This window comes from Trichomonas vaginalis, chromosome IV, assembly GCF_026262505.1.
Source record: "Trichomonas vaginalis G3 chromosome IV, whole genome shotgun sequence".
Taxonomy (NCBI): Eukaryota; Parabasalia; order Trichomonadida; family Trichomonadidae; genus Trichomonas; species Trichomonas vaginalis.
Window position 1 is genome coordinate 37044087 of NC_067206.1, and position 15392 is coordinate 37059478.

At 30.3% G+C, this 15392-nt stretch overlaps 7 protein-coding genes across 7 annotated transcripts, besides 2 other annotated features; 5 read left to right on the top strand and 2 right to left on the bottom strand.

Moving 5' to 3' along the window:
* Positions 1-66: 66 nt before the first annotated feature.
* Positions 67-1962: a mobile genetic element.
* Positions 109-501, top strand: TVAGG3_0235910 (phage tail repeat-like family; the record flags this gene model as incomplete). Its single annotated transcript, XM_051227503.1, has 1 exon — positions 109-501. One exon carries the CDS (start codon positions 109-111, stop codon positions 499-501), a length of 393 nt encoding a protein of 130 aa, XP_051112489.1.
* On the bottom strand, positions 935-1207 carry TVAGG3_0235920 (uncharacterized protein; the record flags this gene model as incomplete). Its single annotated transcript, XM_051227504.1, has 1 exon — positions 935-1207. The coding sequence occupies one exon, from the start codon at positions 1205-1207 to the stop codon at positions 935-937; it is 273 nt and encodes a 90-aa protein (XP_051112490.1).
* Positions 1963-7087: 5125 nt separating the features above from the next.
* Positions 7088-7484: a mobile genetic element.
* A 1387-nt stretch (positions 7485-8871) lies between these two features.
* TVAGG3_0235940 (spectrin binding) lies at positions 8872-9342 on the top strand (the record flags this gene model as incomplete). The annotated part of the gene is made up of 1 exon (XM_001305606.1): positions 8872-9342. One exon carries the CDS (start codon positions 8872-8874, stop codon positions 9340-9342), a length of 471 nt encoding a protein of 156 aa, XP_001305607.1.
* Positions 9343-11029: 1687 nt separating this feature from the next.
* On the top strand, positions 11030-11833 carry TVAGG3_0235950 (protein ubiquitination; the record flags this gene model as incomplete). The annotated part of the gene is made up of 1 exon (XM_001305607.1): positions 11030-11833. One exon carries the CDS (start codon positions 11030-11032, stop codon positions 11831-11833), a length of 804 nt encoding a protein of 267 aa, XP_001305608.1.
* Positions 11834-11849: 16 nt separating this feature from the next.
* TVAGG3_0235960 (cyclin-dependent kinase inhibitor 2C-related family) lies at positions 11850-12029 on the top strand (the record flags this gene model as incomplete). The annotated part of the gene is made up of 1 exon (XM_001305608.1): positions 11850-12029. The coding sequence occupies one exon, from the start codon at positions 11850-11852 to the stop codon at positions 12027-12029; it is 180 nt and encodes a 59-aa protein (XP_001305609.1).
* A 16-nt stretch (positions 12030-12045) lies between these two features.
* TVAGG3_0235970 (proteasome regulatory particle assembly) lies at positions 12046-12348 on the top strand (the record flags this gene model as incomplete). Its single annotated transcript, XM_001305609.1, has 1 exon — positions 12046-12348. One exon carries the CDS (start codon positions 12046-12048, stop codon positions 12346-12348), a length of 303 nt encoding a protein of 100 aa, XP_001305610.1.
* Positions 12349-13991: 1643 nt separating this feature from the next.
* Positions 13992-15392, bottom strand: TVAGG3_0235980 (nuclear chaperone required for maturation and nuclear export of pre-60s ribosome subunits; the record flags this gene model as incomplete). Its single annotated transcript, XM_001305610.1, has 1 exon — positions 13992-15392. The coding sequence occupies one exon, from the start codon at positions 15390-15392 to the stop codon at positions 13992-13994; it is 1401 nt and encodes a 466-aa protein (XP_001305611.1).

Consider the following 15392-nt stretch of genomic DNA (forward strand, 5'->3'; position numbering starts at 1 on the left):
CAGAAGAAACCCGAAATAGTTACACTATATTTTAAGTTCAAAAGAGACAATCCTATATTATCTCATATGTTTGATTTAATGAACCCAGTAGGTTCTATTTATACATCTATGGATGCGAGAGGTCCTCAAGCAATGTTTGGTGTTGGTGCATGGGAACAAATAGTCGACAGGTTTTTGTATTGTGCAAACTCTTCAAAGGAAACAGGGGGAAGTAAAACGATTACAGGTGAAAATTTACCTGCACACAGTCACTACATAGATTTAAGTACATCTCAAGCGGGTTGGCATAAGCATAGATATTGGGATTGGTCAGGAATGACAAAAGGTAAAGGATATGATGTTAAAGACAACGTTAAGTTTGCCATAAATTGTTACTGGAGTAACACTGAGGGAGGAGGAAACCATACACATCGCGTTTCAGGATATACGCAAACAACGGGACAAAGTAAAGATTACATGCCGCCATTTATGACAGTTTACGCATGGTATAGAGTTCAATGAATGAACTAAATATATTTTATGTCTGTAATTAATTAGGTAATGAAGTAATGGATGAACTGCAGAAATATATTTTATCGTTAATGTTTACGTTAATGTTTATGTTAATGTTTATGTTAATGTTAATGTTTTCAGGTTATTCAAAAATAAGTCATAACTACCTTCCTCCTATGTTGTTGTCAAAATGTCATGTTGTCACAAACTTTAGAACGGACTGAAAGTCCTGAGCTCCAAAAGAGCAAACGGCATAATTTAAATTTTTATTTTTATCATAAATGAATACCCCACAAGCTCAAAATTTACCACGAATCATAACAAGGGAGGAAATGATAAAAATGATGCAAGAACATGTTAAAAATAACAAACCACTAAAATTGAGAAAATGTGGTTATGCAGTAATGATGGAAAGAGAGATGTTGTCGAAGAGGAATAAAAATTAAATTTGGATTGAGTTTAAAAATTCATCTTTATTAAATTCATCTCTTCCAATCAATTTATTTATTCTATTAAATTCTTTTATTTTTGCTTCACTCAGTTTAAGGATTGAACGGTAAGTTTCTAATTTTTCGATTATTTCTTTCCTCTCTTTATCGTTTTCAACCTCACCGCATTGTGGCTTCTTTTTGTAATAGCATATTTTTGATTTAATTCTGTTTAGTTTCTTTTTATATTCATTGTCTGGACTCTTGGATGCTTCGTTGTCACTCATTTCTTACGAAATAAAAAAATTAAATATTATTTAAATATAATGGAGTAATAAAATAAATCGGAATTTCTATTAATTTTTGTTAACCTCAACTAATGCATTGCCGTTAATATATCTAACAAATTCAGCTATTGTGTCAAATCTTCGTCTTCTTTTTGTCATTGATTTATCAGTTTTCCATAATCGAGATGAATTAAAACTTTATTTCCTTGTTTAAAATTCATGAGCCCCGAATTAATTTGTTCACGTTTAACATCATTTAACCTTTCCATTTGCTTTCTAATATATTCCCATTCTTTTGAAATATCATTTTTCATTTCCACTGGTTTCATGTTTATTGTTCTATGCCATGTATTATTGTAATAATATACTAACTGCTGTATGATGGAGTCATGTTTTCCATCCCAGTATATCTGACCGTTAACCCCTAACGCATCTCTAAGAGTTCTCATTACCGCATCAACTATTTTATTATGAAACGTATATGGAGAGGATGAAAAGTAAAAATTAATTTGTGGGAAATAATGAGCCATAGCTGCCTGAAATCCTTTATCACCATCACCCCTTATATTATCTACTCTTTCATGATCTAGTAAGTATTGAATAGCTCTTCTTGTTTCCTGTTCTGTTTTCCCTTTCACTGGAATGCAATATAAATATCTGGTGTTAATGTTAATGGTAAATAAATAAGTAACGTTTCCTTTTGAATATTCTAAATGATCGATTTCATATGAATATGGATATGGTGCAAATGAAGGGCGACTAAATTTTTCCTTTAACGGTTGAATTTTTGGGTCAATTGGTTTATTTAATATCTTGAAATCCTTTTTAAAATCTTTTTGTTTCTTTAATGTTTGAAATGGATATAATAAAGTGAATGATGAAGGATTAACTGAAGGAGGAGGCGGTTTTGGTGTTGCAGGTACTGTCGTTAGAGGTTTTGGTGTTGCAAGTGGTTTAATTTTATCTGCTTTGATTTTGGATGATGAAGTTTTGGAATTCCTTCCTTCCTTCATTAATTCTGGATGTATTCTATTCATTTGTTTTAAATATGCTGTATATAAAGGTTTAATATACTTTCCCGCTTCGAGTTTATGTTGAAGGATGAATTCCAAAAGTTGATCTTCATTTAAAAGTCGGGCTGAATATGGTTTAACTAATGAATCATAAATTAAAGCTTGTGCATCATTTATGGTCTGAAGGACCTGGGCGTTTTGCACCTTTTGTTTTTGCTTCTTTTGCTTTTGCGGCTCAGGATTATATAATTTATATAATTCATCAATATCTTCTTCTGTTAATACTTTATTTTTAAAATCTTTCAACTGTTTCAGTTGTGATTTAGTTTTTCCCTTTGAATATTCATTATTTTTAATTTTGTCTTTAATTTCAGAAATTATTCTATCATGATATTTCAAAATTTCATTTTCATAATATGGATAATAATATCCCATATCATCACTCGTTATATTTTTATTATATTTTTGGAGATATGATTTTAATTCATAATAACTAAGAATTTTTTGATTAAGTACTAAATCATCAATTAAATTTTCTAAATCTGCGTTATCCATTTATATAAAAATAAAATAAATGTTTTAAGGGTGCCCACCTCTTTGAATCATAGTATCAAAAACATCATTAACGGTTCCTTTTGTCTCTTCTGTGGCATTTCATTAAATAAATGGCATACAACATCCATTTTCACAACATACAGCCTTAGTGTGTGCTCCTGTTAATGCAGTCTTACCAATTGTTAAGCGAGTCATTGACCCGTTTTTAAGTTGTAAATTAATATTCTGACCATCAAATATCACTTTATCATTTATTATATCCAAATAATTTTTAGGTGTTAATTGTTTATTTTGTCGTAAACTAACTCCTTTCATTTTTTGTGCAATCTTTTTAAAATCACTTCCATCAATTGAACCGTTGAATGATGTATAACACTTGGGGCATAAAGCAACCATGTTATCACCTTGTTTCTCAATTGCTAAACCCAATAACTTCTTCTCATGTGCTTTTTCTTCAGCTTTATTCTTTAATTTAGGTTTAAATTTCTCATTAAAACAAAAGAAATCAAAAGTGCGAATTTGTAAATGTTTTTATCATAAAATTGTTTTCAGTAACAATTGCTTGAAATGCTTGAGTGTTAGGAAGATTTGGGTCGCCAGCGATTGCCCAATAAGATGAATCAGTATCACCTTCAATGAAATGAAAACGATTAACATTCATGCATTATACATAAAATCATAAATGAAAACCAAATACCAGTATTTTGCGTTATCTAAAGTGAAGAATGCCTCTTGTAAACTGTATCACATCTAAAATCTATCTTTAAGCATCACTTGATACGTATCTTCACCTATTTCTCTTATGTTTTTAACTTATTTGACATACATGCAACGCGTGCCTTCTGTGCATTCATTATTTTAGTCTTTGCGTAATTTTGTGTATTCATTGCATCGTACCATATGATCCATTAAGTGAAATCTTGCAAAATAAACTTTTTCCTTTATTTCTTCTTAATTCAGCCTTTTGTCTTTCGTTCATATTCGTTCGCAAATTCATTAAAGCAAGTGTTTTTCGTAAATGTTAAAATTGATTGAATATCATCAATGATAAATATGAAATCTGTCTATTAGATACCAAAGATAATAAGAAGAAAATGGTTGATATTGGTTGTGTGTTGATGCTAACTGAGTTAATTTTCTCTGTTTCTGGTCAACTGGTAGATTGTTTGATTTCATGTAATTATACATAAAACTGCCATTGTTTTTTCATCTGTGATAATATCTAAGTTTCTTATTATTGGTAAAAAGTTTATGTATCATTAATGTATTTTTCATCAATGTGACCCTTTACTTCAGCCACGAATAAAGTATTTTCTTCTTAATTATTCCAGTGCTTTTGCTTTCTTTGTTGCTGTATCACAAATGATACACCATTCAATCTTCCCGGCATATATTTTATGGTTAGTATATTGAATGAAATCATGAGGATTAGATGAAAATGATGAAGGATATAATGAATTAAAATCAACACCAACAAAATGAGTCATAATGTTGGTGGTGTCTCATTTGATACAGTTTTAGTTTCTGGATTATATGAAAGTTATTAATGTGTGTGATTCCTTTAAGATTTACTCTATGTTGAACATTTGATAGACCACCAGTAATTCCATTACGGAGAATGTGATAAGCTTCAACTGAATCTAAAGTCATTGGTAAATTATTTTTTAATGCATAATTTCTTAAATTGATTCTTAAACGTTGAACATCTTCATTCTTTATTTGATTTTACGCATTGCAATAACAACACATTAACTGACAATTTTCTTTGGTATGTGGTTTTTTCATTATCGATTCTATCCAATGTTGGTTTATTAGCATATGTAAACGCTTTACCACACATTTTGCATTTAGATGAAGGATTAAATCGTGATAGTATTGATAGTCATTCATTGAAACATTGTTTTTAGTATCCCTTTCTGCTTTTTCATCTTGTTTCTTATATGATTCAATTTTATATTTCAATACTTTTTCGTTAATTCAAAACTTGATTCCACATTTTCTTCTTCTGGATATTTTTCATTAGGATTAAAGTCTTTATATGCTAAAGCGTAACGAATCATTGAAGCATTCGATGATAAAGAAAGATTATGAAGCATATCAATTTTATAAACAAATGTTTCTTCAATAATTTTATCAATTGGGTTAATCATAATTTCAACGTCTTTATTGCAATAATGAATAAAATATTCTAATCTATTCTTAAAATTTTTAGCATCATTGAGATATATTTGATAATCACTATCTGATATAGTTTCTTGAGTTAATGCTGAATAAAATGAATCTTTCGTGAATGGTTCCTTTTTATATAATTCATCTTCGTAATTTTCCCACGTGATGAATTGATAAGGGAAAAAGGATTTAACACGTGATTTATTGTTTCCGAAATCTTGAGTGAATTGGTCTAATGTCCCACCCGCTATATAATTTCTGATGTCAATAAATCTCAATTCATATGGACAGTTTGTTTTCTTTACTATGATTTGCTTAAATTGTGAAGATGAACCCAGCATTGATTTTATTTTCCATTTTGCAGTGTTTAAATCACGAAGAATTAAATTTAAATCAAACTTTCCCGAATTAAAACCTATGATATTCACTTTATTAAATTCTTCATCTAAAAGCTCTTTCATTGCTTCCTTTTGTTTCTCATTTAATGATGAGACAAAGTCCCCGCCGTTTGGTCCGTTTGCGGCTTCATTAATTCTTCATATTGTTCAATATTTGATTTAGCAACTAATGAACAGGTTGAAAATAAAAACTCAATCCAATCAGAAATAAAAGAATCACTCGAAGTTAAGCAAAAATTCCTCGTAAATGTTTTATCACGGTCTACGACCTCGCCGCTTTGCGGCTTTATTTTGACAGTTGATGATACCATAAATGGTTTTAAGTAAGCGTTCAAAGTTGCACATTCAGAAAGTTGAAGTTCTTCTTTAGTCTCTAATGTTTCGAAGTCAAAGTATAATATATCTTGTTGGTTTATAATATTCCTGCAAATTGTGAGCTAATAGCCATTGATATATCTTCTGTTTCGTGATATGTGGTGCATATGGTTGTTGTGTGTTTTGCAATTGAACGTCTTGAATTAATCTTCCATTATTTTCTTACATTTTCTCACAATGTTTTAAAAATCTTCTTTGGTTTTTCCTTTCTGGATCATCACGGATAGAATAAACTTCTTCTTTGCAAAAGGGGCAAACTCTATAGCCGGTGAGTGCTTCAACGTCTGTTATTCTGTCAGCGTGAAGTTTTCCACATGGACTCTGTGTTAATAAAATATTTACTGTTTCAAATTCTGGATCTATCATTATTGATTCCACTAATGGAAAGTCTACCTTGTTAATGTCTACGTCTTCTGGTTGAGGGTCACAATAATAAAAATCAATATTAACGTTTAACATTCTTGCTAACCTCTCACTTTCTGATGAAATGTCAAACCCTTCATATGCATCTATTGCTTCATTTAAATAGCTTCTACGAGTTTTAGGATTAACACCATCAGGAATGTTATAGAAGCGTTTAAATAACCTTCTACCTTCTGCTCTTATTTGATTATCATTCATTTTAGCTGTTCCATTTTTGTTCATTTATGTAAGAATAAAAATTAAAAAAATAAATAAAAATAAAGTTTATTTTTTTAAAGTCCATAAAATGAATTAAGAACACATAAATTTTTATCATCCGCGACGTGACGAATACATTTTAATTTACTCAAGAATGCGTACCCTGATACATTAAATCTAATTCCTGTCTTATTTAATTTCACAACTTTGAAAAGGAATGTATGAATAGCTATAAAATGATGAGATGATGTTTTATGGGTTGCTTCCATTTTTTCTGAAATAAATGAATAAATATAATGCTTATACGTTTTCATATCTTTTATGTTCTTAACGAATGGTATAGACCTTTCCACTTCGTCTTCCTTCGGTGCTGTTCTTTCATATGAAACATTATTGGTATCTTCAATAATGAAACCACAATTGCATAAAATTTTATATGTACCAATTGTTTCTTTTGATATTTTATCTAACAAATCAAAAACTTTATCACACCTGTGCATTTATTTAAATAATAATTTGTGTAAATATCATGGTCTTCTTTCTTAATCGTATTTGTTGCATATGTTACATTTTTCAGTGCTTTTTTGAATTTTCAGAATCAAGAGGAGGTGAAAGTAATATACATGGATAATCTCCATCGTCAATAAATTGTAACTTATGTTTATGAATAAATTTAGTACCTTCTTCTGAAAGTGTTTCGTCTATTTCACCATCTAATAAATTTTGTGTTGATTCTGAGACATAATTTTTATATCTTTCTTCATGAGATTTTTGAACTGCTGATTCTGAAGCTGGGATATTCATTAAACCCTCTACTTCATTTTCATTATATTTTTCAACTTCTCTTAATTCCTTAATTTTTTCATCTATTTCATCTCTTATTTTTTCCAGTCTTTCAATTTCATCATATTCATCATCTTTAATCCGTTCTTCATAATATTCAGGGAAAACATCAGGTTCTTTAGGTTTTTCTTCTTCAGATGTGGGATATAAGAAATTTATAACATCATCTTTATTCATTTTTCTATCATAATCAAACTCATTTAAAAACTCCGCGAATTTTTGACAATTTCTTAAATAATATTTACTAACCTCATAACCCGCTTCCTCTAATATATCCTTTATTTCCTCATTTGTGAATTCCATTTTTTTAACATTGTTAGTTGTGACGCTCATTTATCATTAAATAAAAAAATAAATTATTCAAAAAATGTAAGACATGAATTTTTAAAGTTTATTTTTCATTCATGAAAATAATTATTTCTAATTTCTTTTACTCTCTCGTACATACTAGATTTGAAGAATTCAGAACTTTTACCATAATCTCCTAAATGTTTTCTTATCCCTAACGTGTGCCAGTTATTATATGAAACTGAATAAACTTTATCTTTATCTTTACACCTTTCATCACTTCCAATATATTTATATTTCAATTTTGATTTAGCATTTTCATATTCATTAACGTTTAATAATTCACAGTCTTCCTTTTTAAATAAATGTTTTATGTATTCAGGATTTAATACTCTACGTTTATATGCTCCTAACTTAGTTCTAAAGGTTTTTCTACAAAATTTAGGAATTCCATCCTCTTTAATGTCATCAATGATTTCCATTTCATTATTTTCAATTTCTTCTTCCCGTTTATGAGGTCTTTGATTATGACTCCATTGATTCCATGAAATTAAATATTCTTTATCATTATATTTATACCTCATTAGCTTATTTTGGCTTTCATATTCATTTAATAATTCACAATCTTCATTTTTAAATTGAAGTTTAACCCATTCAGGATTTAAACAATGTTTAATTAATCGCGGAATATCTGACATCATCTATATATAGCTTCTTTTATAAAAGATAAAAAAATAAATTATTTTAAAATTAATGTTAATTTTTTAATGATTTATAAATAAATATTTATTACTAATTTATTTAATAATGTCACACTTTCTTACGAATTCATGACTTAAAAAACGTAAGAAAAAAAATTTTATATCATATATAGAAGATGTGAAAATATACCTTCGTCTATATATAGACGTAACAAAAAAAGTCACTAAACCCGTTCACATATACTACTAACTTGATCAATACCAAATGATTTTTAACTAGTAAATAAAGTATTTTCTTTACACACACATTGTATATCATAGTTTTTTTTTGGTTTCGCAAAACATCCAAAAACAAATATGCTATAAAAGTGACAATTTTAGCAAAACGAAACCCTTACAGGAGTTCACACAATATTGAAGTTAAAGTCATTTCAGCATTTTTAAAAAAATTTAAAAATTGAGGTTTCACTTCAATTTTTAAAAAAGGTGGAAAAAATTTTGTTTTGAAGTGTCGCTTTTAAAATTTTGTTTTGAAGTGTCCTACCAGATACAGTGAATTGAATAGTATCTACAGGTACCACATCGATTTATATGATGCTTTGTATCAGTTAAAAACGGAAAACGATGAAGAATTACACTCGATTTACAAAAAGATTAAATCAGATTTGATTGATTCAAAGAAATATATTCCGAAAAATATTATGAAAGACATTTTGGATATTATCCCGTATAATAACCGCTATTTAAAGTCATACTTGACTCTTGCAAAATTCATATTTGATGATTATAATGTAAAAGAGGTCAAATATATTCCACTTGTTTCTAAATACATGTTTTATAAACAATATGGAATTAAATTAGACACATCTGATGATTTCGAAAAAAATAAATCCGAAAATCTCGATATTCATTCAGAAAATACAATTTACAGAGCAATTATAAATAATGACTTAGAAACATTCATTGCATTCACAGAGAGAGATGGATTTGATGAGAGTCAAAAACTTTTAAGTAATTTATATCCAGATTCTAAAGACGGAAATGATAAAAATCAAAGAGTTCATGACTATTCGCATCTTTCTCAAACACCATATTCATTACTTGAATTATGTTGTTACCATGGGGCTAGGGATGCGACGGTTTTACGCCATGACCGTTTAAAAATAGAATAATACGCCATTTTTGGGGCCGAATGGCGGGTACGAAGTACCCGCCATTCGGCCGAATAACAAAACAATACAAAATTATCGCCGTCCTTTTTTTTCTTTCTTTCTTTCTTTCTCTTTTTTTTCCTCTCTCTCTCTTTCTTTTCTCTTTCCTCTTTTTACTCCTCTTTCTCTTTTCATCATTAAACGTAGAAAGATATATTAATATTATTTTAAAATTAAAAAAAAATAAAGAAAGTATAATAAGTAATTATTTAGTTATCGATATATATATGTAAAGTGATAATCTGAGGATAATCTGAGGAAGAGTCTGAGGATTAGACCGAGGAGTAGTTTGAGGAGTTTGAGGAAAATCTGAGGAGTTTGAGGATAATCTGAGGAGTTGTCTGAGGAGTAGTTTCAGGAGTTGTCTGAGGATAATTTGAGGAGTTTGAGGAGTAGTCTGAGGAGTTTGAGGAGTAGTCTGAGGAGTTTGAGGAGTAGTCTGAGGAGTTTGAGGATAATTTGAGGAGTTTGAGGAGTAGTCTGAGGAGTTTGAGGAGTAGTCTGAGGAGTTTGAGGATAATTTGAGGAGTTTGAGGAGTAGTCTGAGGAGGTTGAGGAGTAGTCTGAGGAGTAGTTTGAGGAGTAGTCTGAGGAGTTTGAGGATAATCTGAGGAGGAGTCTGAGGATAATCTGAGGAGGAGTCTGAGGATAATCTGAGGAGGAGTTTGAGGATAATCTGAGGAGGAGTCTGAGGATTAGACCGAGGAGTAGTCTGAGGAGTTTGAGGATAATCTGAGGAGGAGTCTGAGGATTAGACTGAGGAGTAGTTTGAGGATAATCTGAGGAGGAGTCTGCGGATAATCTGAGGAGTAGTTTCAGGAGTAGTCTGAGAACTAGTCTCAGGACTAGTCTGATGAGGAGGACTCTAAGGAGTAGTCTGAAGAGTAGTCTCAGGAGGAAGATCTGAGGAGGAGTCTTATGAGGAAGATCTGAGGAGTAGTCTGATGAGGAGGGGTCTAAGGAGTAGTCTGAGGATGATGAGTAATCTGATAAGGAGTAGTCTGAGGATGATCCGAGGATAACCTGATGACTAGTCTAGGAGTGGTCTAATAAAAATGTAAAATATTTTCAAAGAAAAAATTCTATGAATTTTATATTTTAATTCTTAGCATTATACTGAATAAAATAAACATAAATATCAAAATTTGAAATTGAACACGCCACAAAATTGATAATCCACATTCAATATTTTGTAAGTGGCGTACTTTTTGAATACTCGCCATACGCCTTGGAGTTCTCAATTTTGAATTCGCCTTTATTTGGGCGACCTCAGAAAAATACGCCATTAAGAAAATATTGTATGAGATTTTAAATTTGAACACGCTCTACCTTAAGGAATTAAATTTATTAAGATATATTTATATATAATAAACGATTACTTAAAAAAAGTATTTCATCGCTTATGTAAGTTTCAAAAAAAATCACGAAAATAAAAAAATCAAGATTAAAATTTTATTTTTAATTTTTGAATTTCTCAAATGGCGAAATTTTTGGGCGAACAAAAAAAATGTACGCCCGGTCAAATGGCGTGTTTAACGCATCCCTACATGGGGCGGTTGATTGTTTCAAATTTTTAAGAACAAAATTCAACTCAAAAATAACTGAAAATTGTCTCTGCTTCTCATTTTTAGGAAGAAATCAAGAGATTATGAGTGAATGTTTGAAATATCAAAAGCCAAATGAAAAATGCATGAGATTTGCAATTATTTCACATAACATTGATTTTGTCACATTCTTGATGAATGAGTACAATATACAGATTGATTTGTTTCAATGCGGATTCAATAATAATCTTGATTCTTTTATTGTTTATTTCGATCAAACTAAAGATCTCAGAAGAAGTTTCGTTTATTCATCAATGTTTAATATTCCATCTCTTTGCGATTATTTCCTTTCACATGGTGCTAAAATCAATGCAACAGATGAAGATAAGGAAACAGTTCTTTTTAAGGCAGCAAATAATAATAATAAGGAAATTGCCGAGTTTCTTATTTCACACGGTGTATATATCAACCATAAAAGTTTATATTACAGAACAGTACTTCTAATTGCAGTGGATAATAATAATAAAGAATTAATTGAACTTTTAATTAAACATGGTGCAGATATTGATGAAAAATTGCAACATGATGAAACAGTTCTTTATTTTGCAATAAATAGCAATAGAATTGAAGCAGCAGAAATCCTTCTTTCACATGGTGCAAACATCAATGAAAAAAATAAATATGGAGAAACTGTTCTTCATAAAGCAATAAAAAATAATAATAAAGAAATGGCCGAATATCTTCTTTCACATGGTGCAAACGTCAATGAAAAAAATAAATATGGAGAAACTGTTCTTCATAAAGCAATAAAAATGATAATAAAGAAATGGCCGAATATCTTCTTTCACATGGTGCAAACGTCAATGAAAAAAATAAATATGGAGAAACTGTTCTTCATAAAGCAATAAAAATGATAATAAAGAAATGGCCGAATATCTTCTTTCACATGGTGCAAATATCAATGAAAAAGATAACTTATCGGAAACTGCGCTTCATAGCGCAGCAGGAAAAAGTAATAAAGATATGATCGAATTTCTCCTTTCACATGGTGCAAATATCCTTGAAAAAATATTTTTAATGATACTGTTCTTCATAAAGCAATAAAAATGATAATAAAGAAATGGCCGAATATCTTCTTTCACATGGTGCAAACGTCAATGAAAAAAATAAATATGGAGAAACTGTTCTTCATAAAGCAATAAAAAATAATAATAAAGAAATGGCCGAATTTCTTCTTTCACATGGTGCAAATATCAATGAAAAAGATAACTTATCAGAAACTGCGCTTCATAGCGCAGCAGGAAAAAGTAATAAAGATATGATCGAATTTCTCCTTTCACATGGTGCAAATATCCTTGAAAAAATATTTTTAATGATACTGTTCTTCATAAAGCAATCGAAAATGATCGTGATAAAGGTATAATTGAACTTTTTCTTTCAAATGGAGTAAATATCAATGATAAAAATAATCATGGAGACACTGCGCTTCTTATTGCAGCAAGAAATCATAGAAAAGGAACTATTGAACTTCTTCTTTCTCATTGTGCAAATATCAATGAAAAAAATGAAGAGAGGAAAACCGCTCTTCATTATGCAGTAGAAGACCAATGTGAAGAAGCACTAAAACTTCTTATTTTGCATGGCGCAAATATCAATGAAAAAGATTACCAGGGAAAAACTGCTCTTCATTATGCATCACGATACCAAAGTAAAGGAACAGTCGAACTTATTATTTCGCATGATGCAAATATTAATGAAAAAGATATAAATGGACACACTGCTCTTCATTATGCTACATATTATAACACTAAAGAAATAATTGAATTCCTTATTTCACATGGTGCAAATATCAATGAAAAAGACAAAAATGATGACACGGCTCTTCTAATTGCATTAAAACATAGTAATAAAGAAATAGTTGAACTTCTTCTATCACATGGTGCCATTTTAAATGGAAAAAATGAAAATGGAAGCAACGCACTTCTTATTGCAGTAAAAAATCATAATAAAGAAATAATTGAATTCCTTATTTCACATGGTGCAAATATCAATGAAAAAGACAAAAATGATGACACGGCTCTTCTAATTGCATTAAAACATAGTAATAAAGAAATAGTTGAACTTCTTCTATCACATGGTGCCATTTTAAATGGAAAAAATGAAAATGGAGATACAGTTCTTCACAGAGCAGCATATAAAAATAGTGATGAAATATGCGAACTTCTTCTTTCATATGGTGCAAATATTAATGACAAAAATAAATATGGCAACACTGCCCTTCATATAGCAGCAATTAATAATAGTATAACAACAATTGAACTACTTCTTTCACATAACACAAATATTAATGAAAAAAATCAATATGGAAATACTGCTCTTGATTATGCAAAATTGCATTATTCTGTAATAATTGCCGAACTTCTTCTTTCACATGGTGCAGTGAAATAAGAAATTTTTCTAAGAAATAAAAATTATCAATATTTTAAGCTATCCAAATATTTTTGATAATTGATATCATTGAATTGGAATTTGTATCAATGTTCAGGCGATTGAGAATGTAATTAAATAGATTTTTGAAATGGGTTTTCCTACAAGTGCAAAAAATGCACAAAAACGATTATTTTACATTCAAATTGCGCATTATTTGTGCGTTTAAAAATCTATCCACGTAAAGTAGTCAAAAGATGCATTTTTTCTTTAAGGGTGCACCCGTATGTACGTTTATTTGAGAGGAGGAGGATTACCCTCTCAATTTTGAGGGATTCGTTAGTTTATTTTCTCGATGAATATGCAATATGAAGTAATATAGAAGCTGTGTATGAAAGGGAAGCAAGTACTTAATGAATGAATGTGTTTGGACCAATGTTCATTTTTTCGCTTTTTTTTGTGTTTCGAAGTACCCAAAGTACAAGGATTTTTTTTCGAAAAAAAGGAGGATTAAAAAACCGTAATCCTCCTTGTGCACCCTTAAAAGTTTATAATTTTGTTCGGGAAAAATCATTTTAAATCACTACATAGTGCCTTATATTAATGCTCGCATAAATCAAAAAAAAATACAAATTTTACTTAAAACATAGTTGTATTTTCAATGAATAATTTCGTTTGAGTAAAGATCTCCTCGAAGATCTTACCTATGTCTTGTGCAGACAAATTCTCCAGTGGATCAGTTCTAGAATTTGCATATGTTGTATCACTTTCGATATCAATGATTTTATAAAAATTCTTGTTCAAATTTTCCAATCTTTTCTTTGGACAGTAGCCCTTAAACGTTATATTGATGCAATTTGTACTTGGATTATTATGTTTTAATTTCCTGTAGAGTTTTTCCATTGGATAGAATGCAGAATATCCAAATGGACATAATATCCAGAATGGATTTTGTTCGGCCAATTTCTTAATGTATTCTTTCAATTGAACTATCTGATTCAATGTTTCGTTAGGTCCAATGAAATAATCAATTGAGTATCTCTCATCATCAGTTCGGAACTTCGATATACCTTCAGCAAATTGTTTTGCAGCAAATTCATTATCAGGCTTGGAATGGAAATGAGGATGATGAGCTCCACTATCTGTGATGAAGAAGATGATTTGTGCAGCTTCTTTTCTGAAATCTAGCTTGAAGTACGCCTTGAATGCTGAGTTCCAATCTTCTGGACCATCTCCCATTCCTCCTTGGCATGGGATAGACTCTATTGCACTGACCAATTCATCGGCTCTATCAATAGATTGGAAATTAATGTATTCGGTATCATTCTTGTCAATACTCTTATTCAATTTCTTTGCGTAAATCAAATCTCTGAATGCAATTACCGCAATTTTGACATCGGCATTTGTTTCTTTGAACCAATCGATGGCGTTTTTGATCTGGAACTTAATCAAATCCCTGATTTTCTCTGTGGATTTAGTTGAATCATATATGAAAACCAAATCAATTGGTTTGAATTTTTTCATTGGAGCAGGTATCTCTTCAGGAATTGGAGGTAATTCATTAATAGAAATAGGTGGCATATTCTCATAGTGACCAGTCTCTGCGATAGTTCTCCATTTGTTGACAAGGCAAACAGCCATGTTTCTAACCAATCTCTTGACACCTTCCAAATTGAGTTCTTTGAAGAGACGAGAAGCAGCGCCATCAATGATTATGTCACCTTCTTTGAGATATTTGGGAGAGACATAATAGCAGCCAGAAACTAATCCTTTACCCGAACTGAGTGAGAAAGGTCTAAATGGTTTGATATGCTCACAGATTTCATTATATTTCAAGCCATCAGGGATTTTAGCTCCTGCAATTGTTGTTCCTTCTTGCAACTTAAGAACATTGTATCCGTAAAGATAATAATCATAATTTGCAATTTTCTTAGAATCATCTGAATCAAATGACTTCTTTCCGAAAGTTGCTGGAGTTTTTCTGTCAAGAACTTGTCCTCTGACTGGATCTTCGCCATTGAACCTAAGTTTAATTGGCAT